We start from the raw sequence: 25,293 nt of genomic DNA on the forward strand, positions 1-25,293 counted from the left end.
CAGAATTCATGTTCAAGTTCTCATATTATTGTTTTAAAAAGATTTTATTTAGAGAGCAGAGGGAGGAGTAGAGGTAGAGAGAGAGAGGGAGAGAATCTCAAGCCGACTCTGCCCCAAGCACGAGGCCAGTCTTGGGGCCTGATCCCAGACCCAAATCCTGAGATCCTGGCCTCGGCCAAAATTAAAAGTCCAATGCTCAACCAACTGAGGCACCCAGGTTCCCCTAGGTCTTATATGTTAAATATTAAAATTTAGCAATCTGATCTTGGACACTTTCCTAGATTTGTCAATGCCTGCCCTGTCAAAAAGCAATCTAATACCATTTCATCTCTGTGGTTCTTGCCAAGGACTAGCTAATAAAAGACTTTAAACATTTTGTGACATAAAAGCTAATTCACCCAAGTAAGTATGCTTAGCTGTCAGTTTGAAAAGCAGTGATTTCATAATAAACACATGCCTGCTGCAGTCCCAAAGAGGGCTAACCTGAGAGAAAAAGCAAAAGATGAAATTATTGCAAACTTTCTCAGTTCTCATCTGAGGCCAGATGCTGGCTCTCTGATTAGGCCTAGGGCCCGCTCTGGCTGTGGTCCATAGTGCCAACACCAGTTTGGGCTTTTATGTGTATGCCCCCAGTCCAGGTTCCTCACACATAAAAGGACCTCCTTTTAATGTAAAAACACTGTTTTTAGGGCATATTCCCCCCGACCCCCAATGGTGGTTATGTGTTAGTTATGTATCAGCTGAAAAACATATATCACCGAGCCACCTTGAATTCAGGATCAATTTAAAATGAATATATTCTAATCATCACAATAAAGGCTCAGTATGTTAAACTAGCATTAGATCGATAGATATCTAGTTTATAGGTATTGCTTAGACTTACTAAGCCCTTGGAAAAATAATCGCAATGCAATGATACTTAGATTGGGAATTGCTGATCCGACTGATGTCTCTTTCTAGCTAAGAAATCCCCTATGACTTCATAATTTTCTTCTCGAACTGTCCTGTCTTGAACTAAGTGTGTGCCTTTAAGAGGAATTATGATTGTACTTCAGACTATGTATATATATTTAAATGAACGATTAATGAAAATTGTTCCCAATTATTTAAAAAAAAAAAAAAGAAGACTGTTTTGCGGAGGCAGTAGCAAATATTCCCTGATGTGTCATGACGGAGTCATTCTCAAAAACTAATGGCTAGAAAATTGAGTAAACATAGAACCAATAAAGAAAAGATTTCTTCACACCATGTGAAATCAGCGCAGAGGAGAGCACACTGCCATGGAAAATTTCGGGATAAGCACCGGGATTTTTTCATGATGATATCTCATGCTTGCAAGGCATCAGCTACAAAATGAAAAAATTCCTCCCCACGTATTAATACCACGGAGTTGACTGTTGCAGCCTGACCCCATTCTCCCCAGGGCCTTCCCACCCTATCCTTCTTTTGAGCACAAAGCACGACACCATATTTGATGAAACAGGACATTAATCAGGACTAATAAGATTCTTCTTCCTGTCACTCCTTGCAAGTATCTGACAGCATCTCTGTGAATAAGGAAACATTTCCAGGTGACACCCAATTGGTGGGATTTCTGTTCTAGTTTTCGAGACCCTTGAGCTTTTCCTTTTTTTCCCCATGCAATCTGCAAAACAAAAGGCATTACAAAGCCAGCAGAGGGTCCCTTTTCCAAATTTAAATTTACCAAACTTGTGATCCCTAGCAATGCTCCATGAAGCTAACCCATGGCCAGGGCCATCTTTCCTGGCTCCACTAGTTCTTTTAATGAAAGAGAAGCTAAGTGAGAAGTCACTTACTGCCTATTTTCTTTTTTAAGATTTTATTTATTTATTTGACAGACAGAGATCACAAGTAGGCAGAGAGGCAGGCAGAGAGAGAGAGAGAGGAGGAAGCAGGTCCCCTGCTGAGCAGAGAGCCCAATGTAGGGCTCCATCCCAGGACCCTGGGATCATGACCTGAGCTGAAGGCAGAGGCTTTAACCCACTGAGCCACCCAGGCACCCCTGTAACTGCCTATTTTCTGGGTAGATTCAGAAGCGAGTCTTAGGAACTCAAAATCCTATCTCCAACCTACCCTCATTAATTCACTTAACTCATGAATACTGACCAAGTACCATCATCCCATGCACCAGTGTTTATGTACAATAATAAGTATTTGTAATGCATGCCAGCTCTGAGCTAGGCACTGTGGTAAGCACTTGCATTATCTTCCTATTAGATAATATTATTATCCACATTTTACATATGAGGAAACAGAGAGAGATGAAATAAGTCGTCCAAGGCTTCACATGCAAAGTCTAAATGCAAAACCATGATCTTCACCACTGAGGGAAGGACGAAGTAGTTGTTTCCAAGGTGAGAGTTCTGGACATTACCAGGCACCCCTTGGGATGAGGAAGAAAAAGGCCAAGATTTAAAAAAAAAAAAAAAAAAAAAAGGAAAGAATTGATAAGAAGAAAACAATTAAAACATAGAAAGGTAAGGAGCTATCACCATCCAGCAAATTCAACTTTCCATTCAAATATGTTTTCATTACTGCTAAATTGACTCACTTCTTACGCCCTACAGGTAATACAAGAAAAGTAAGACAATTCGTGTATTCATACAGATCTGAACATGAGGCTTACAAACAAACAAACAAACAAAAAAAATGGAAGAAATCAAAAGTGGTTTCATCCCATGTGAAGTCCCAGATGTAGAATCTATGAGCTTAGGGGACAGAAAAACAACACAAGCAGTAAGAAGTCCGAGTGAAAAGAGATCCCTGTGGGTTCAAGAAATCGAGGCCCTTTGGAAGTAACAACAAAAGGAGGATTTGACACGAGCGCCAGTAAACACCAACCATGACCCCAAACTGACTCCATCAGCGAAGCCAGGAAAGCAAGAGTAAGCAAAGGCGTACAGAGTTTTCCAGCCTCGCTGAGGTGGGGCACTTCGTCTGGTGAACTAGTGGGAGCCGAGGGTGAGAAGACGGTTTGGTTCACATCTTGGCCGGCCTTGTCTGAAAGGCAGCAGGACGTCATGGACAGATTTTGTTCGGGGGAGAGAGACGATTAAGGCAAGGTTCGGGGAAGCACCATCAAAAGCAGAGGCTGATGGATGACAAACAGGACAGAAGGAAAAATAACGCAGGGCTTTTCCTCTTGACTAGACTTTGAGGGTATAGACGCCTGCCCCCAGCGGGAAGCAGAGCGGCTGCGAAGGGAGGTGTAGACGGGGAAGACAGACTTGAGGCGCGACGAGTCCCGCACGCGCACGGCCCTCCGAAGCGCATAGGGCGACGGCAGCGCGGGCCGGTGCGCGGACCGATGCAAGCTGGGCCTGTCCCCCAGGGCAGCTAAAACCGCCCAGTCCAGGGCAGGGGACCCCCCAGAGCAAACCGATCCGTCTGGTCCCCGCTCCCCCGCTCCTTCCGCAGAAGCCGAGCCGCAGATGGAAAAGTTTGGGGAGTAGTCCCCGGCTGGCCAGGAGGGCATCTTTTCATTCCTCAAGCGTCCAGGTGTTCAGAAAGGGAGGGTGACATCCGGACCGTCTCGGCCACTCCTCCCCCGGGGCCTATTGTGACACTGGCCTCCTCGTACCTCGCCCCGGGGCCATGGCCCCTCCTCCCCGAACTATAAAGGTCGCAGCGCCGGGCCGCGGAGCTCACTCGCCGGACACACCGGGCGTCACGGGGACGCGGCCGTCGGGTGGCCGGTCCAGGCTCTCCGCCGCGCTCCAGCCGCCGCGCCGCAGCCCGCGGGTGCGCCGCCCCCGCCGTGCGCTCCAGCCGCCGCTCGGCCCCGCAGCCCGCGCCCCGCGCCCCCGCGCCGCTCGCCGCTCGCCGCGGGAAGGAGGATGGAGCCGCGCCGCGCCCCCCGCGTCCCCGCGCTGCTGCTGTGCCTGGGTAAGAAGTCGGCGCCCCGCTCGCCGGCCTCGGGCGCGCCCGCCCGGAGCTCCCCCGTCCCCCAAGGCTGGGCTGCCCTCGGGTTCGCAGGACGCCGCGGGCTCCGCGAGTGCGTGGGGCGCTCCCGCCGGGGAGGCCCTTCCACGGGGCGGGCTGGGCCAGGGGGGAGCGGGCTTCCGAGGGTCTTTCTCTGAAAAGTGAGCTGTTGCCATCAACGCTCGGCAGCATGACTTCATGCCGCTCCGTGACAGGCAAAATAAAAAGTGGAGAAGCCCTCGTTTCCATCTTCTCGAAAACTGCCAGTTCTAGAAATCCGGAGACCGGGGAAGCCCTGTTAACATTCCGGGTTTTGTCCTGTCTTGTTGGGGGGACAGGGACTTAGGGCGCGAGTAGAGGCTAGGGCCGTGCAAAAGAGACCTTTTGGTAAGAAAGGCTTTTCCTCCTTGTCTTGGCAGTTTTCTCCATCAAGTCTGGTCGAGCTTCTGGGGGCGCTGGCGTATGCGGGGGCAGCTTTGCGGGAGCTCAGGGAGTCACAGAATTAAAACGTTGTCCTTGAGAACCTGGAGCTGGAGGGGCCTGGGCGGGTCCTGGAGGGGCTGCCCGCCCCTGGACCCCCAACACCTCGAGGTTTCCGATTTCCTCCGGAAAGCCCGCACCCAGGGAGGCCGACCCCGCGCTCTTCTCTTGCTGCGTATTGCTCCCCTTAGCCTGTAGTTGATAAGTGCATTTTAATGCCTGCCTTTCTATATTTGAGATGATTCAGTTCTTGCGAACGGGAAAAAAAAATCTTTCGTGAGCCCTCTGGTTTGAAAAAAGATACATGGTTTCTCTCTAATTCCCCACATTTCAAGAAGAATTAGGACGTGTATAGGAAAATTTTAATAAGGAAATAAAAGTTGCCAGCCTCACATTCCTCTTGGGGTTGCAGTGGGGCAAATTCCCCTAACAAATTAACTCTACCTATGCAGGATGTGACAGTTAAATTATTATTTCGACACGCCTTATCTGAGGGCTTGGAGACCTAATGACATGCATACTATGCATAGTTGAAACTTACTCGTACACGTTTAGGAAGAGAAGTAGAAACTGGATCTGTGGTTTCTGCCAAAACTGCTAAGAACGACTTGCTATAAGATTCTCAGTAAATAATGTAGCTTTGCTATCTTTGTTTTGAAGGCTCTGTGAAAAGAATACAATTAATTGGAAAGGTGACAGTCTTCCTAGAGTTAGAAATTAACCTAGAGGTCAGAATGGCTCAGTGTTGTTGTTGTTTTTTTTTTTTTCCTTCCACCTGTAGGGTTGCATCTGAACAATGTCTGTGTCTGTTCTGGGCCACTCATTGAATATTCTGATTTGAGACAGCAAGAGCCTATGAATAACCCGGTTACTACCCACCTAGAGAGTGTGTTGTGTGTGTTTTTGTTGTCATGAAAGTGTTTAACTTCTTTATTGCATTACTTAATTATAGTTCACCTATTTCATCAGCCGCCAAGCCCATTTCCAAATGAGCTAGGTCAGTTTCTGTTTTCCCAGTTTGTTTAGATATTTCTCTGCCACTAGGAAAGTTCCTGTTTGAAGTTCTCTATCATATCTCTATACTCTAATCAGGTCTACAAGTCCAATAGTTTTATTCTAAAGCACATGTAAAAAAGACAAGGCCACCTGGCATTTCTGAAATTTTCTTCCCACGCCAAACAAAAGATTACCTAGAAATACTTTCCCAAATGTCTGTTCTTGAAAAGAAATTTGTTTCAGATTTCAACAAATATTTTGTTACTTTTGTGTGTGTGTGCAATTTATGTCTATTTATGACTGTGGAAAAAACTGTAGATGACTTCAGTTCATCCTCTTGTCTCCAACACATGCAGACTTAAATTGTTACACATTCATACGATCGGTTGGTTACTTTTACATTTCGTAAATATTTGATATGGTTGTTCTTGCTTTCTATAATGGGCAAGTATGACCCAAGTTCCCATAGAAAAGTAGGGCTAAACTGAGAAAGTTCACACCTGGATTTGCTGGCACTTTTAGCTTACTGAAAACTAAGTAAAAGGGTTGAGATTCCCCCAACTAGATAACACACTTATAAGTAATCTACAATTGTAGAACGGAAATACCGTTTTTAATTTTGTGATTGCTGCAGAGCAAAGAAGAGAAATTTTCATCTTGAGCTCTGCAATTAATATTTAGAGAGACTCCCTATCGAAAAGCCAACACTTTCATTGATAACCAAATGGGCTTCTGAGCATGTTCCTGAACGCCATCTCTAACACAGTTTAGTCCTACTTCTTTGTACAGCGACTGAGAACTGAGCAGAATAAACATTCTTGCCTGAGAATATGAGAAGCACAGGTCTTAATAAGACATTGGTTCAGCTCAGAACTTTTCTGTTGACTCTGAGAGTTTATGAACTGCCTGAGTGTTGACACCACCTGCCTGCTTTTCTCCATCATCTTACCATGTGAACAGTTTGGGTGACTGGGGTGTGTGGTTCAGCACGGGGGCCCAAATCCAGGAAGTGGGAAAGAAATGAGCAGAGCTAAAGAAATGTGAGCTAACCGTGTTGTGTGTCAAGTGTTTTATATGTATCATCTCATTTACTCCTTAAAATCACTGTATGAGGAGTGCCTGGGTGGCTTAGTCTGCTCTGCTTTTGGCTTGATCATGATCCTGGGGTCCTGGGATGGCGCCCTACGTGGTAGGGCTCTCTGCTCAGTGGGGAGCCTGCTTCTCCCTCTCCCTCTGCCTGCCGCTCCCCCTGCTTGTGCGTGTGCTCTCTCTCTGTCAAATAAATAAAATCTTTTTAAAAATTATCATTGTGTGAGGTAGGTATGATTAGCCCTGTGACAAATGAAGAGCCTAACCCTAAGTGAACTCAAATGCATTACAAGGATTTAGGAATAGTAAACGGCATGGTTGTTCTGGAATAATGTGTGAGGAGGCAAAGGGTCTTAATTATCAGAAGCAGAATAAAAATTACAGGTTCTAATGAGGAAGTTTCAGGGTAGTCTGGGGGCTGTCCCAAAACTTTAAACCTGTTATGGGGACAAGCATATGTACAAGAATGGTATCTTTATGATATCACTCAAAATCAGGTCCAGAAAGCACATGGCTATTTTCTTAAGCTGTGCTAAAACACGTTGAATTTTTACTTAACGTATATTCAGCATTTTTAATCAACACAGTTCCCAGGAAATGACTTTTATTCCCAAGTAGTCATTATATCACTTGACTGAGGCCTTATTTCTGCATTTACCTGATGTATAGTAAGTAAATCAATCAAAGAGAAGGGTATCTATGTCTTTTTTATTCTTTGTATCTTTTTATAGTATTGTGAATTTAATGTAGTATTAATAAGGGACTAAGTTGGAATCTACAGCACATTTTTTTAAAGATTTATTTATTTGGGAGAGAGAGAGAGAGAGCGCAAGTGCTGTGGAGGAGGGGCAGAGGAGAAGGAGAGAGGGTCCCAAGCAGAGTTCCCACTGAGCCCGGAGCCCACATGGACTAGATCCCAGGACCCTGAGATCAAACTGAGCTGAAACCATGAGTCAGATGCCCAACGGACTGTACCACCCAGGTGACCTTGTAACATATTTCTATTAACACTGAAGAAGTAAATATGTTTCCTCGGTTAAAAAAAAATGACAATATTCACTTAGTTGCTTTGGAAAAATTGAATTTGAATGCCTCTGTCCATTTTTGCCCAAGAATCTTAGATTTCCTGGTTAATGATCAGTTAAGAGATGCAAATGAAATGTAAGAAATCCTCTTGGAAGAGATGGTAAGTTAAGGCGTGGTTCCCACAACTCTCAGGCTTCACTCTGAATATAGGCCTATGCAAATAGTCTAAATAATACGGCTGTGACTGCTTTTGGAAACATTCCTTTGGGAGACAATGGGTAGACTCCCCAGAGCCTTAATAGGAGAGATCTTTAGGGAGGAGCACCCTGACAGCCATCACCTTGGTATGGCAATTCTGGGAACTTCGAAAAAATGAAGTAATACAACTGATTCAGTGTCCTCTGGCAGTGCAGTTTATGTGAACTTGGGTGTTTAGTTACAGGGCAAATAAAGGTTCAGTGGCATTCTAGGTTAAAGCTGTGATTTTGTTAACAAGGACACTATTTATACTTAAAATTATAAAATAAAGAAATTATAATTTCTTTTAAAGATTTATTCATTCATTGCAGAGAGAGCGAGAGAGCAGGGGTGTGGGGGGAGGGGCAAAGGGAGAAAGAGAGAGAGAATCCCAAGTCAACTGCGCTCTCAGAGCTGGTCCCTGGGGTTGATCTCAGAACAAGACCACCACCCCAGCCGACACCAAGAGCCAGATGCTTAACCGACTGAGCCACCCAGACACCCCTATAATAGTATTCATGATACACAAGACGATTTGATAATTGTCCCAAAAGAAATGTTAACCCATAATTTCTTAGGTCAAAAATACTGAATTTTCAATTTGAGGCATGAAAGTGAGTGAAAAATAAATCCTTCTGAAAATATCCTCAGGATAAGGAGGCAGAAGCCCCTTCTCATATTTATAGATAAACATACACATGTTTATATATGTCGACCCTTATAGTTTTGAGTCAAGAGACCTAGTGTAAAGAACAGAGTCCATACCTCGGTTCCTTTATTTCATATTTTTAGGAAGATTTATTCCTCTTTGAGTCTCAGATTTCTCATCTGTAAAGTGAAGATCATAGCTGTGTTTTCAGCTTATTGTATATAGATGTGACAAATATGATGTTACTGTAAAATAATAAAAAGCACTTTTAAAATTAGAGCTATTATCATCATCAAGTCCTTTCTTTGAAAAAGCCTCATCGGATCCTAACAATAATGCCCTTTTTAGCTAGGAAGCGTCTTATCAATTCCATTTTTCAAATGAGAAAAGAGACTTACAAAGAAGTGAGTAACCCAGGTTGTAAGTTCCGTGTTTGAATACGCCATGCCCTCTGCTGTGTCCGAGCTCACACCTATTTTTAGTGCAAACTCTACTTATCCTTTATGACTGAAGAGAAGTATCAAGCCTTCTTAGTTACCTGCTCCTCCGTTCTCCCACCACCCCCAAGTGAACCTGCAGCCTGCCTTTCTCTCCTTTGCAGGGTCCCCATCCCTGGTCCTACCCTTTTCACATTCGACTTCTATGTGTCAGCCCTGTGTCTCCTGACAGCTGCCGTGTTCCTCTTTCAACATCCATATTGTTATTGACTAAAACTCTCTACGTGATTACTGGATGCATGATTGGAATGGTACTTTTTCTCAGAGTCCTCACTGCTATGTGTAGACTTCAAAACTGTTTTCTGAAAATGTGCTTGAGAAGCAAAATACTTTGAGATTAAGCAATGGTTGTTGAAAATGCAATTATGTTTAATAATAAAGTTTAATATTTTTTCTTCCCTGGTTTTCTTTTTTCTGTCACTTAATAGAGTTTGTATTCGCTGATGGTATGCCTAATAAAATTTAAGCATATCTGCACTGTGTGTGTATGTGTGAGAAAGAGAGAGACAGAGAGGAAGCCATCAAGCAGTGATATGACTGGATGATGGGTAGTAAGAGAAAGAGAAGTATTGTTTTAGACATGAAAGCAACCTTAGAGTAATCTAATCTAAATTCCCCCCTGCCCCAGTCTACCCCATTCCTGAGGTCTGTTTTCAGAGATAAGGAAACCCAGGGGCAGGGGGATGACATTATTACCTGGACAAGAAGTGGACTCCATGCCTCACAGGTTTAGTACAGGTTTTTTCTGCCTTGGCTTTATTTACGTTATAGACCAGGTAATTCTTTGTTGTGGGCTCTCCTTTGCCTTGCTGCGTGTTTAGCAGCAACTCCGATCTCTGGCCACTAGATGTCAGTAGCGCGTACCCAGTCGTGACAGACAAAAATGTCTCCAGACGTTGTCCAATGTCCCTGGTGGACAATATTACTCCAGGTTGAGAACCACTAGCTTCGTGTATTTTCCATTGCTATAACACATCACCACTCGTAATTCACAGTCTGAATCAGTGCTCAAGTTGCCAAGGCAAACAAAATTAATATTAATGGTAAGCTGGATGCAAATACAAAATCAATGCTAGTGTTTAAAAAAATCAAGTTGGCGTTGGTGAAGGTATGGGAAATGGTGAGTGCTGTGAAGTGTATAAGCCTGACAATTCACAGACCTGTACCCCTGGGGCAGACAATACATTATATGTTCATAAAAATAATAAATAAAAAAAAGCAAAAAAAAAAAAAAAGTCCAGTCAGCAATTTTTATTGCTGATTTTAGCACCAGTTGCCCTGAAGAAAGATGACTCTTTATGCTTCCTACAATCATTGTGCTGCTAACCACCCCATGCCTCCTTTTAAAACTCAGTGCTTTCTTGGATCCCACTACCCTGAATTTCTTTTTCCTCCACTTCCTTTGGCCATTTCTATCCATTCCTCATCACTTCTTTCCCCCAGTTCTGGTATTTTCCATTCCATACCATTTTCCTTGGAACATGTGAATGGCTCCTATGCCTTTAGTGGTCATACTTCCATGTATGACTTTCAAACAGACTGCATAAATGCATTTGTGTTCTCTTATTCAAGAACATTCAAGACATTTGGTATTCCCAAATGTCTCCTAAGTAGAAACAGATCATATAGGAACTACAACCTCAAATTCCTTTACTCATTAGGACTTCCTGTCCACTAGCTGCCAATGTCACCACAAAACCACTGTTCTGCCGACGTCTTCTACTCTCTTTAAGGCACCACCATCCTCAGTATTTTCAGAAACTTGGCATCACCTATGAATTCTCTCCTTTCCTGTCCATCCTCAAGTCTCTAGCCTATTAACTCTGTTGAGGACAGGAACTATGTCTTCTGCATTTATTTTCTTTTCAGCATTTTGTTCAATCTCTTGCATATAGAAAAACATCAATATTTATCAGACAAATATAATTTGAGATACGTGGTTACTAGGAGTCAGTCTAGGCTAAGGGGCTCCCCTTATTTCCCATTTATGGAGTATAACTAAGCCCTTTGCAACCTTTCCACCACAGTTGCAGATGTGTTTCTCGCTGAAGTTGAAGTCTCCCATGTTAACTGAAAAATATATTTTCACAAAGTAAAATTTCTTAGAGCTTCCAAAGTGCTAATTGCATTATACAGGTTCTATGAATGAAAAAAGTAATTGACTTTGAGGCTTTTAAAATTACCTTTTATGTACCCATTTTTTGATGTTCACTTATTTAAAACTTTTTTTTTTGGAATTTCATTTTCAACAGTAGGCTTCTATAAAGAATGAATGATATTCTCGTTAGTCTGCTTTTAAAAATACCATTAAGTATTCAAAGCTTCAGGCCACAATATGGCCATGATGAAAAGAAGGCCAATGGCAAACATTCCAGACTGTTGCTCCTTTAGGAGATTTGTCTTTCGACATAATAATCTAATAATAATTTCAATTTCTGAATTGGGTCAGTAGGAATGGGTGTGGGAAGCAAGATGGATAGGACTGAAGGTAGAAAAGGTTATAAAAAGACTCCCCCATGGAGCTCTTGAAGAAAGAAAGGATTTTCAGTAGAACATTTGAAATACTACTCTAGAGATGAATCTTTGGCTTTTAGAGAAAGTGAGTCCCATATTTAGAGCTCTTCATCACAAAATTCCAAACACCCGGATGAATATAAATCATACCCTTTCCATGAGAGTTGATATGCATTCTCTTAGGAGAGCTCTTCCATTATGAATAAGATATGCATCTTTAAATCCATTTTTAGGTAAAATAAACTATATCTTCACATTTTAACTCACTGATTTCTTGATTGAATAGCTTTAAGTACGGTCTTGTATGCAGACTAAAATGTATGAGCACATTGAAGTATGATTTAGGAATTACTACTTGAATTGGAGAGTATTATTTAATGCCCATGAATTAAAAAGCATGGCCTAATAAATCGTTTCTTGCCACCTGACAAGAAGATTCTATGGCTACCTTTTAAAACTCAAAATCAAAAGAAGTACTTATTTGTAACATACCAACTTCTGGTTTCATCATGTGTTATTTGAAATAGTTATAGTTGGTTTTTACATTTATTATTTAAGGAAGCTTAGTTATAAGGTTAACACTGAAAAACTTCAGGAAGAGGATGGTGTCTGGAAAAAGGCAAGGTTTATATTCTCCGCTCCCCCCCCCCCCGCCCCGTAGTTCTCTGAAAAGTAGGCTGTTACTAAGAAACATTGACAGTAGTTCTTTTCAGGATCTGTTGTGCCAAGGTGAAGCCAGACCTTTTCTAATACTGGATTTTAATCTTAAATGAGAAAGCATCTGGAAATGTTGAAGACATATTCACCCACAAGACCCAACAAGCCTCCTATGTTACAGACAAATCCTAAAATTATAGTCTGTCGTGGAGGAGGGTAGGAAACTAACAGTCCATGAGCAGGGGAGACATGTGACCACACCAAAAGTGTGAACAAAGCGGATTTTGCTCCCTGTCTGGGCTGGGCAAACATTATGATTCATTATGAGTTTACTGTTCTGGTCTAAATATTCTAAAAGTTCAAAGTGGGAAAATGAGGTGCATTCCTTTCATTCTGTACCTATCTCATTTTACCTGGGCTCACTCTGATTGGCTTCGTTGTTATTCAGGAGAGCCATTTTATCCCTGAGAATTGCCAGTTGACTTTACAGAATCGGCCTGGCCAGCCAATCACCGAATCCCGGGCTCCTTCTAGATGAGCCCCTCTGTGGAGTCGTGAGGAAGCAAGGTCAGAAGAAACCATGTGAAATAAAGACATTTCCCACCTCTGGCATTCCTGTTGGGCATGCACTTCTTAGTGCTTGGGGGCCCACAGCATTTAGTGCTACCCCCATTCGGATGAAGATCCTCCACCTCTCCCACGCACGGGGCCCCAGCATTGTGTAAGGATGTAGGCTCGGCCCTGACTCAGAGCAGAGGTGATTTGTATCCTGTGAGTCACCTACACCACTTCCTGCTGGCACATTTGCGATGCCATTGAAACACAATCTCTGAAAGGTGAAGGCGGAGAGATGAAGAGGTGTGCTTCAAATTCCTAAAACTCATTTGGAGATTTGACAGAAATAATGGCCTCTAAAGGAATTTTGACTTTTATAGCATTATTGAAACAGAGTCCCAAAAGCCAATTTTTGAGTTTACAGATCATTTACCCCATACCACCTTGCACACAATTCCTCTACACTTTATTCATTTATTTCTTAAAGATTTTATTTATTAATTTGTCAGAGAGAGAGCACTCAAGGAGGGGGAACAACAGTCAGAGGGAGAAGCAGGCTCCCCGTGAGCAAGGAGCAGGATGTGGGGCTCGATCCCAGGACCGTGGGATCATGACTTGAGCCGAAGGCAGACACTTAATGACTGAGCCACCCAGGCCTTGGGGTACTTTTGTTACCAGCTTAGAGTTTTTCCCCTGATCTGTTTTCTGGCACATTGACACTATCCCAGATCCTTAATATCATAGTGCATTATTTTCTTAGCAGAGACCCGTGGTCAAGGATTAAAAACTCAGAGTATTTGCAATTGAATCATAAGCCATCACTGTTCAAATAACACTAAATCATGAAAAAAGACCCTCTAAGATTAAGGAAATATATGTATAGGACTTCAGCATCTATTCCTTCCCTGTATAATTTTAAAATAATGAGTGGAGATTCTTAAGGGTGACAGGGTGACGGTGGATATCGGAATTCTCCATGGGTTGACTTTTTCAATATTTGGATCTGCTCCCACTCCTGTCCTGGGGAGTTCGCAAGGGCGTGGGACAGAGATGAAGCAACACTGAGAATCACTCTTTTAAAGCAACAGACCTGTGCAGAGGGACTGAGGTTTCGCACCCATTTTGCTATTTGATTGGCCGTGTACATCCACGACGGACCTGCAGCCTTTCATCTGAGAAAAATATTTTAAAGTATGTACGATTTCATCTGTAAAAGACCCGGATGTTGAATTCACGAGGCGATTCTCACAGAAACCATCCCCAAGCCATGGACTATGTCCAAGGGAGCGTCACAGGTTAGGAGAGCCCAGTTTTTGTGGAGGCACGCCCTGCACTGAACATTCTTTAATTCACAAAGACAAATATTTCACCTGTGGCCTGACCAGGAGGAACCAGTGGGAAAACTATCAACTACTAAAAACCTTAAAAAAAAAAAAAAAAAAAAAAGACTAAGAAGCAAAACCCCAAGACAATTAGCTACATTCTGTAATAGTCGTAGGTTGCTGTTGTCAGCAAATCCAAACAGGAAAGGCTAGTCCCTGATTTCCACAAAAGATAGAGAAACGAGCTTCAAGTAGATGTCTGCCCGGTGGCCCCGGGGTTGGCCGAGAATTGGTAACGTTTTGGCCAAAGCCTTTCTCTTATTTGAGGAAGCTTCTAGGCATAGGTGTGTCAAGGATGTAAAAACACACATCTAGAGCGCCAGTTTGTGTGGAGCAGACTGTGTGATTTAGAGGGTTTAATTCTTCGATAGAAAAAGTGCATGGCAGAATTAAATTGAGAAGCAGAACAAAATTGGCTTGGATGAGAATCTAGCCCCACTCTCCACAAAACGCTATGTAGACAACATTATCTTTTTTTCTATCTCTGTTAGAATGACAATGAAATCCAAACTTTAGCCTTTTTTTTTTTTTTGGCATTTAAGAAAAATGATTTATTTTTCCTTTAAGACCAATGGAAGCAGTATTTTTATTGTAGGAGATGTATGGAGTGGGGAGGAGATAGTTCTAAACTTTTCCAAACAGTGTTGTCAAATCACTGAAAGATTATGAGACTTGCTGAACAGAGATGGATCCCTAACTCTTATTTTCTAAGTTTGCTAACAACATACTCTGTCTTGGACAAGACATTTAATTTAACTGCACTAAGGTCATTTGGGGTTAATTAACTACTTAATAGGATTGTTCTAAGGGTCAAGTTTGAAACATTATGAAACCATAAGCTACGATGCTGATGTGTAATCCCGTTTTTAGCACCTCAATAATATGTGATATGCTTAAAATATACACATCTCTGATTGAGAAAAAAATAAAATCCATTCTTAAGTGGATTAAATCATTCTTTAAAATAGCCAATTACAAAGAGATTTGTAATCTTACTACAGACCAGTAGAGGGCACTACCCACATGTAGTGCTAAAACTAGAGGCAGGATCAAGAGCATCATGAACATTTGTGGGAGTCTCCAGTATGCTGGGCATTTTGGAAAAACATCATTTCATTTAATTCACCCCCAAACTCCGTAAGGTAGAGGAAACTGAGACCCAGAAAAGTTAATTAATTTTTCCGAAATCACATAACTCAAACTTTCTCCCAGGATTGCCTTTCCATCATATTTTATTGTCTCCGTACGGGGTTAAATACCCTGCTTCAATTATATTTACCCTGGTTTGTCTGGGTGATGGTCATTATCCTCTAGTATTATTGCCTGTTTCCAAGTTCATGGTGTGACCCATTAACAACATTGCTATGCACCCTTTGGAAAGTTACTTAAACTCTCTTTGTCTCAGTTTTCTTTCACGTCTAGCGGGGATAACAATAGTATCTTCTCCCGAGGGTCATCGAGTGGATGAAATGAGATAATATAGATGAGGAGGATAAGAACCACGCCTGCATATGGTCCATGTTCATAAGTGTTAACCGCTGCCAACTGTTGCAAGTAATGGTCTCGCAGCCATTAGTATTTATGATGCAACAGTTACTCGTATCGACTAGAAAAAAGGGTGAAGTGCAAACGCCTGACTCCTAGACAGAAGCAGCTAAATCCTCTTCAGGTGCAATGTAAAGGATTCTTCCTATGCTTTCTCTGCAAGTCAAAAACTATTCGAGTCATTCTGGAGCCTGTTTTCCAGCATTTATCTTTTAAGTGGCAAATACATGATAAAAAACTTCAGACTTTTGTGGGGCTGATGGAAACTGGGTTCTGGGGCTCCTTGGTTCACATAGGATGGATGTTCGTTCCCATATTAGATAGGATATGTTCTGACCTTATTTAGATTACATTTTATTAATTAATACCTACTTTTGTACATAGTACCATGCAAAGAGTAATGTAGGCACTTAGATCAACAAGGAACATATCTAAGGTTGAGAGTCTTGTTTTATTGTCACCGGAAATAGAACCTGAGTTTCATTGAAGCCTTTTGTGATAGGTTCTACCTTGGAGCATTGCTCTGAACACACCATGGAGGAAAATAGTGAAAAACCTCCAATATCAATCGCTAAGCTTCTTAGGAAATCAAACTTCACAATCAGGTCTTTGACATTTAGAGCAAGTCAGACCTGTAACCGGGAATGTCATGCCAAGGTTTTCACCCTTGGACAGGAGCCAGGGGCTCATTTATTTTCAATGATGTGCCTGTTTTCATGAATTAGTTTCTTTTATGGTTTTGATGAATCAAATTTGAATTCTTAAAATAATTAAAACGACCCTATAGTACTGTGGTTATGTGGAAATCTGATCAGGGTTTCTTTCCTTGAAGCACTCTTTATATATTTGTTTTCCCCCTTTCCCCCCCCAATAAATAGGTCTCCATCTTCTCCAAGCAGTTCTGGGCACCACGGTGATTCCTTCCTGCATCCCGGGAGAATCCGAAGATAACTGCACAGCATTAGGTAAGCCCAGCTTTGTCAGAGTGCATCAGCACATGACACGTTCATAACAGAAATGTACTCAAAGAGCACAGATATGTGACAGCGTAGAAGAAATGGGGGGGATAACTGCTAGGTTAGAATCATTTTTTAATGCCCTTATGAACTAGTGGTTTGGAAAATTTATATAAAAGACTAACTGGTGGAAGAGGGACTGGGCATCTCATTACATAGAAAGATTGGATCTTAAGGAGATAGGAAACAGTGGAATAAGAGTCTGATTTCATTTGGCTTTGCTGTGAAACCATTGTTAAGAGGTTGGATCCTGGGCAAAAATGGGAAAATTCAAACTTTGTACTCAGTAGATAATCAATGTATTTTGCTATTTTTTATAAAAGGAACAAGTGATACCCTTTCTTTCTAGCTACAACATTCATTCAGAAAATATTTATGGAGTATTTAATACCTGTAAACCACTGTGCATAGGCATAGAATACAAAGAGAAGTGATGCACAGTCTGGTTCCCTCCAGGACCCCGGAGGACTCTGGATGTGGTTTAGGAGATCTACTTTATTTATTTATTTTTAAATTTCTTTTCAGTGTAACAGAATTCATTGTTTATGCACCACACCCAGTGCTCCATGCAATACGTGCCCTCCATAATACCCACCACCAGGCTCACCCAACCTCCCACCCCCCGCCCCTTCAAAACCCTCAGATTGTTTTTCAGAGTCCATAGTCTCTCACGGTTCATCTCCCCCTCCAATTTCCCTCAACTCCCTTCTCCTCTCCATCTCCTCATGTCCTCCGTGTTATTTGTTATGCTCCACAAATAAGTGAAACTATATGATAATTGACTCTCTCTGCTTGACTTATTTCACTCAGCATAATGTTCATCATCACTAGCCATCAGGGAGATTTGAATTAAAACCACATTGAGATACCACCTTACACCAGTTAGAATGGCCAAAATTAGCAAGACAGGAAACACCGTGTGTTGGAGAGGATGTGGAGAAAGGGGAACCCTCTTACACTGTTGGTGGGAATGCAAGTTGGTGCACCCAATTTGGAGAACAGTGTGGAGATTCCTTAAGAAATTAAAGACAGAGCTTCCCTATGACCCTGCAATTGCACTACTGGGTATTTACCCCAAAAATACAGATGTAGTGAAAAGAAGGGACATCTGTACCCAGTGTTCATAGCAGCAATGGCCACCATTTCCAAACTGTGGAAAGAACCAAGATGCCCTTCAATGGACGAGTGGATAAGGAAGATGTGGTCCATATACACTATGGAGTATTATGCCTCCATCAGAAAGGATGAATACCCAACTTTTGTAGCAACATGGATGGGACTGGAAGAGGAGATCTACTTTAGATCCCGTCTGAGTATTGCGTAGAGGGTTGCCCTGAGGAACCAGCCTATTTCCCACAACAATTTCACCTTCTCTCTTGTCCTCCTTTGTGTTATGACTCCACTATTTAGGTTTTTTTTTTTTTTTAGTTTTATTTAACTTCCAGTTGGTTCGCATATAATGTACTATTAGTTTCAAGTGTACACAATAGTGATTCAGCACTTCATACATCACTCGGTGCTCATCACAAGTGCACTCCTTGATCCCCACCACCTACGTCGCCCATCCTCCTACCATCTCCCCTCTGGTACCATCAGTTTGTTCTCTATAGTTATGAGTCTGTCTTGATTTGTCTCTTTCTCTCTCTTTTTACCTTTTACTCATTTGTTTCTTAAATTCCATAATACTAAACAAAATCATATAGTATTTTTCTTTCTCTGTCTTATTTCATTTGGCATAATGCTCTCCAGCTCCATCCACATCATTGCAAATGGCAAGATTTCATCCCATTATATACATACCTATGTATATGTATGTATATACCACTTCTTTGTCCATTCCTCAGCTGACGGACACTTGGACTGCTTCCATAGGTTGGCTACTGTAGATAATGCTGCTATAAACATCGGGGTGTATGTACCCCTCAAAATAGTATTTTTGTTCTCTCATCCTCCCTCATCATTGGGCTCTCTAGAAGTTTGGTCTGAGTCCCTCCTTTTTGTTGTTGTTGTTGTTTTGTTTGTTTGTTGGAGCAGGAGTATTACAATCAAAATGCTATTGTTCGATTATTTCATAAGCATCCTTCACATTTTAGTAACCAAATCATCCTAAAGTGAATTTTACATATAGGTTGCAACACTGTTTCTAATGAGGCTCCTGTTTTCATTATTGTATTTGTCTATCCCAGACACCTGTAAGTCAAGATTTGCGTAGTTCAGATCTTGTGGTTACAGACGTTGGGGAGGCTTTGATTGGTGTCTTTGACAGCAGCCTTAAAAATTTGGGAATGTGCATCAAAACATGCCTTCCTGGCTCAAAACCCATTGTAGAATTTTGCTCTCTTGAATTAATTAATGGATTCAGTTTGCAATAGCTTTTGGAATAACGAACAGCACACTTATTTTGAGATTTGAAAAAAATCAGGCAAACTTGGGTTAAATGAACAAGTGTAGAGGATAATGATTTCTGTGTGTCTTAAAATTGGCCTTTCTATCCTTCAAGATTCTATTTGTGAATTAAATCCCCAGGTCTTACTTTGTTTATTTAGTCTGTTGGACATTTTCCTTAGGGGCCAAATGTTTGTTTATTGGTATAGAGAATGTGATAACTATAGGGACTTCCTACTCCTAAAATTTCTCTTCAGCTGATTGGCCCCTGACGTGCTTTGCTACAGTAGTTCAGTGTTTATTATAAGAAAGGGGGATGAATGCTTTAAAGGAAGCCGCAAAATATATCCAGCTTTCCATTCCCTTCACAGTTCAGGTAGAAGACAACCCACGTATGGCTCAAGTGTCAATAACCAAATGTGACTCCAACATGAACGGCTACTGTTTGCATGGACAGTGCATCTACCTGGTGGACATGGGTCAGAATTACTGCAGGTAATACGCCAAAGCCAAACAAAAGACAGCATTTTTTTTAAACTTATATTCTACATTTTTTATTTATTTTTTTTAGTTTTTGAAGTTGACCTCTATTTCCATGGGCTGTAGTCTATACATACTATTAGCATGCAGTTATACAAGCTATTAGGAACTTCATTAAATGAGTTTTCTAAAGGTACGGAACAAACAGTAGCTCTCAAATCATACAGACACATCAGGGGTGCAGAGTGGGGAAGGTGTGGGTGCCTCTTTCTCATACTTGTCACGATGGCGGTTCAACTGGACCTCTACCTCAGCCCTGTTTTATGAGTTAATTGCACTGATTTAGACAAAAAGCACCTCCCACCTACAAACCTTACAAACACCATTGGAGGTCCTCAGCCAGCCTGTCCTGTTACCCCCAGGGTTGAGCTTTGAGCAGTGAGGTGCTCTTTATCAATGTTGGCCCTGCTCTAGGGTCAGTGTTTGGATTCCTGTCTCCAACTTTTGGCAAACGTTGTTGAATTCTTGCATGACAGTGTGAGATTACTTCTTAGACAACTAATTCATAATAATAATTTCTTTTTTAAGTAAGTGATCTTTTTCTTGTATTTTCCTTTAGGTGTGAAGTGGGGTACACTGGTGTCCGATGCGAGCACTTCTTTTTAACAGTCCAAAAGCCCTTGAGCAAAGAGTACGTGGTGTTGACTGCGATTCTTGTTATCTTGTTTCTTGTCATAGTCACCGGTTCCATATACTACTTCTGCAGATGGTAAGCTGGGGTTTTTGCACCCTGCTTCTATAGACTATTTTTAAACAATACAGACTTACAAACTGGGTAAAACTATGAACAAAGTATGATTTGGAAGGATAAGGTACGTTCTGCAATGATGATATTTTCAAAGAAGTTTTAGTGGTGGAACGTATGGATTTAACTCTACTATTAGCTCTGCTATTTCCTTTTTTCTTTTTATTTTGAGATAGAGAGCAGAGCAAGAGGAGTGAGAGAGAGATCACGAGTAGAGGGGAGGGGCAGAGGGAGAAGGAGAAGCAGGCTCCCTGCTGAGCAACATGATGCTTGATCCTGGGACCTGAGCCAAAGGCAGATGCTTAACCAACTGAGGCACCCAAGTGCCCCAGAAATACTGGTTTTTGAGAAAGAAAGAAGGAAGGAAGGAAGAAAAGAGGGAAGGAAGGAGGGAAGAAAAAGAAACAAGAAAGAAAGAAGAAAGAAAGAAAAAGAAACAAAGAAAGAAAAGAAAAAAGGAAAGGAAAGAACGAAAAAGAAGGGAAGGAGGGAGGAAGGAAGGGAGAAAGAGAGAGAGGAAGAAAGCAAAAAAGGAAGGGAGGGAGAGAGGGAGGGAGGGAGGAAGGAAGAAAAGAGAGAAAGAAAAGAAAAGAAAAAAGAAAAGAAAAGAAAAAGAAGGAAGGAGGGAGGAACAAGAGAGAGAAAGAGAGGGAGAAAGAGAGGAAGGAAGAAAAAAAGGGAGGGAGGGAGGAAGGAAGGAGAGAGAGGAAGATACTGAGAGAGAGAAGGGAAGGGAGGGAAAGGAAAGAAAAATGAGAGAGAGTGAGAGAGAATGAAACACCCAGGCTTAAATTTGGTCCATGCTCTCCTGGAATTTTGTAACTTTCATGACATGTTAACGTCTCAGAGAAGTCCTTTAACTGTGTTTCACCATTTCCTCCCCAAATTGTTTGACCACAGAACACTACCCCTTTCTCCCTCCTTTTTTTCTCTTGTCCAACCTGAACCTGTTGACCTTTGTCATTTTGGAAACACTATGCTGATATACCTTTTGAGTCCACATGTTGGTTTATTTGTTAGCAAGCTTTGTTCTTATTACTATTAACTACAGTGCTAACAGCTTCATTTCTGAATATTTCTAGGTACAGAAATCGGAAAAGTAAAGAACCCAAGAAAGAATACGAAAGGGTGACGTCAAGGGATCCAGCATTGTCACAAGTCTGAATGAGGCCATTACACTACGGACAGGGAGTCACAGCATGGCTAGTAATGTTACTATTCCTATTTTATTAACAATATTTATGTTGGATCACATGTTAAGTCGACAACGATGCATTTTTAATATACTTGTATTTTTTTTATTTTTGTTTTATTTTTGACAGACTATTTGCTAATATATAATGTATAAGAAATATATAATATAGAAAAAAAGTTAATATTTTTGTAAGAAATAATTTCCTGGACTAAATGCCTTAGCTCCAAAGCTAGTTGCTGGCTACACAACGTCTCGGAGTGAATGATGTCTAGCTTGTAGCTCAGGAAGTGTCACAGATGACAGATTTCTGTTAAGCCTAAATATATGGTCAAATCAACTCAGTAAGTGTATTTTCCTACTCCTCCAATTAACAATGATTGGTTTGACCGTATCGTAGTTCGATGTATGACTTGGTGCACAGCATTATGTATTAAAACACTAATGTGATGGGAATTGGGGAGAAGCCAATCTAGATCCTGGACTAAAGGCTACACATTGGGGACAACCTAAACTGGGAAGGACTGCGTCCCACCCCCTCCTCCACTGTGGCTGTATTTAGTGGTCTGGAAGGCAGGTGGGCAGCTCCTTATTCCACCTCACAGCTCCTGAGGACACGAGTCACCCACCTCCAGTATCTCCTTGCATTAAATGAATTGACACCTTCATTTCATACTATCTTTCATGTAAATAGTAGGCATTTTATAGCTTTTCTTTTCAGTACATTTATGTGAGGTAACTCACTCACGAGACAATTAAAAAAAAAAAATCCACACTTGGAGCCCACATTCGGGCTTCTTTTCAAGAGTACCTCTTTTCGTAGGGACTTTGACTAAGAATCCTAAGATTAAATCATAGTCCAAAGTTTGAGGGACTAATCATCATTTTAAAACATAAGACAAGAATTCTATCTATTGTCCAAAGATGGAAATACAGTTATTTCGTCTTCTATGAAAGAGTTTTAACTTAAAACAATGCAGTTAAGTAGCTCCTTCTACAACTTAAAATTATATGTTTAAAATAATCTCCTGACATAGGAAATGGAAGAAATAGATCACAGTGTATTTTCCCAAATGAACAAATTCATTTGAAAACTTGTAAAATTTAGAGACTTAACCTAAATGCCTTCTTTTGGAGACTTGAGATGAAACCAGGGCCCAGTCTTCTGTCTTTTGTTTATTCTGGGGGGAAGAGACAAAGGTTTCTCTTGTGTTTGAGCCCATGGTCTCGGTGAGTTAAGAAGGGTGCTTGGGGCAACCACATAAGGAACCGCAGTTGCCAACAGCTCCCCATCTCAGACTGAGTACCAGACCTGGGGGTACAGTCTCTCAGCATCACACACCTTCTTAAGGAGGGTCTCTCCTTTTCCCATCTTTTTTCCTGGCAGGTGCTAGGGCAACAAAGAGACAATAAACCGTGGCTGACTTCTGAATTGCCGGGTGCCAGGACTTGTCTCCATATGGATCCCTTCATTGGTACCCTGTTTTTTTTTGTATGACTCTTTCCCAAAGTATTGTATCTGGTCCCTTACCTTTAGGGGAAGAACGTGTGTGTGTGTGTGTGTGTGTGTGTGTGTGTGTATGTGTGTGTGTGTGTGTATAAAGTATACATATATAAAATACATATAAAATATACAAATTCATATCCAAATACACATGTACTCATGAGCCCAATCATAGAATTGTAGTCATTTGTAGCTCTTTCAAAAATATATGAACCTTAAAAACAAGCTAAAGAGAAATAAAATAAAATTCAGTGAGATCTAAAAGGCTATTTCTGGCTCCCATTTAATACAGCTTAAGTCAAATGTGCTGTGTAAGAACACATTTTAGGTCCTACACATCCTTACTGACACCTACTAGATGTAAATGGAGTCTGCCTATTTTAAGTGATCTTGATGGTGTCAAAGAAAATTGACTTACTGAGAAGTCAACAGCAATTCACATATTTCATTTACAAAAAGGGAGTTATATTGGTTTGTCTTAAACATATCAACTCATATTATGTATGTAACTAATTGCAAATAGTTTGCTGTGCTTCTAATCTTGAGGATGCTCAAGAAACCAGCCCCTATAAAATCTAAATCTTCATTTATAAATGGATATTAAATAATAAAGAGATATGACCTAGACTGTGTTCTATGGGTGAAAATAGGTCAGAAATAATTGTTTTAATGAGGATAATGATGAGCACACATAGCAGATGATTGCCATCAGCTCAGATTTCCTACAAACAATGGAAACAGTTGGGTTCATATTTATCTTCCTTATTTTACAGATTTCTAACTATATATACTTCTAGAAGAGGCTGTATTTATCCAATATACTGAGAACAAATGCTGTCAGGGGTTGTCGATTTTTATATTGGAAATACACATACTAGTTTCTAATTTCTGTTGAATTCAGTAATCTCGTTTTGAAAAGCTCATGTCTGATCCGCATTGTCATTTTTTGCTCCAGTATCCACCTTGTGGACTTTGGAGGGAAAAAATGTGTTTAACTTGCTGCCCAATATTTTCTGACTTTTTTCTACTCTTACTCATATGGGAGAAAGGGAGTAACAACTTGCAAAGCAATGTACGTTTTTAATGTTTTAACAAAAAGTAATTTTGTCTAAAACATGTCTGTGATTCAAACTGGATGACACTAACTGTAAGATAGTATATTTTTCTCTTTGCTGTTTTTGCACTCTGTAATTGCACTTTTTAAGTTTCAAGAGCCATTTTGGTATACAGTTTATATTGAAGATGCTATGGAACATAAAGTTGTATTGCATACAGTTTAAACTAATTTATTTGACAATGGATTTTATCAGAGTACTGAATTGTATCAATTTGTTTGTGTTCAATATCAACTTTGATAATTGTGTACCTTAAGATATTGAAGGAGACTATAGTACTTTACAAGATGTTGTTAATGTTTATTTATTTTTGTTGGGAACTGGAAAAAAACACAACTAAGAAATAAAAATGCATTATGTATCGTGCATTAAAGAGTTTCACCGGTAAATGGAGTCTCTCTCTTTTTTCTTTTCTTTTTTTTTCATATTAAGTAAAAATAGTGACAGGGCTACAATGTGTTTAGATATAAAGACTTAGAAAGGTAGAAAGATAATAGTCTTAGTTTGGGAAAGCATCATATAAATTTATTATATTTATGGCTTACCACCATGAAGATTTTCTTTGAAATTAAAAAGAGCTACATTCATTATAAAATTTTAGTTATTATTTTTTAAAATATTTTCAAGGAGTATTTTAAAAGAGTATGTCTGAAAAGAACTGATATCTACTGAGAAGTCATTTATGCAAGGACACATCAGCTGGAGTGTGTCTCTTGATTCCCTCAGCATGGACCAACCGAGAGGCTTAGCTTCTGTGGACCTTCAGGGCAAGAAATTTTGGTTCCTCCAAACCTCAGTCACAGTGATGGTGTCCTTGGTACATACTTCAACAACCTGCAGAGTGCTCTACCCACTGATCAGCTCCTTGAATCGTTTCATTAGCTTATGCATAGGGCAGAGAGGCATAACTATGATCGTTTGATGGGAGGGGAGATAGTTTGTCCAGAGGCACCGTGGTAGTAAAAGGTGGAGCTGGCATGAGAAGTAAGGTCTACTGATTCCCTAGGTCTGGCCATGTCAGGCAGCAGAGGCATCCAGTGAGTTAAGGCTCAGATGCAGTTTAGAATTTTCTGAGGAGAAACAAATTCTTGTAAAATGAAATGTTGCGATCTCACAGCCCTCAGATCGACTCTATTCAAAGTCTGAGAACCCAGAGGGTTAAGGAAAAGAACTCTCTGAAACACTTTTTCCACTTGGCTTCTAGAACACGACATTCCCCTTGTTTTT

At 41.0% G+C, this 25,293-nt stretch overlaps 1 protein-coding gene across 1 annotated transcript; it reads left to right on the forward strand.

Annotated features, from left to right (window-relative positions):
* Positions 1–3,851: 3,851 nt before the first annotated feature.
* On the forward strand, positions 3,852–21,419 carry EREG (epiregulin; the record flags this gene model as incomplete). The annotated part of the gene is made up of 5 exons (XM_080797296.1): positions 3,852–3,906; positions 16,448–16,534; positions 19,342–19,465; positions 20,070–20,219; positions 21,338–21,419. Exons 1-5 carry the CDS (start codon positions 3,858–3,860, stop codon positions 21,417–21,419), a joined length of 492 nt encoding a protein of 163 aa, XP_080653422.1. The 5' UTR covers positions 3,852–3,857.
* Positions 21,420–25,293: the final 3,874 nt, after the last annotated feature.

Source organism: Martes martes (assembly GCF_963455335.1).
Source record: "Martes martes genome assembly, chromosome: 2".
Classification (NCBI taxonomy): domain Eukaryota; kingdom Metazoa; phylum Chordata; class Mammalia; order Carnivora; family Mustelidae; genus Martes; species Martes martes.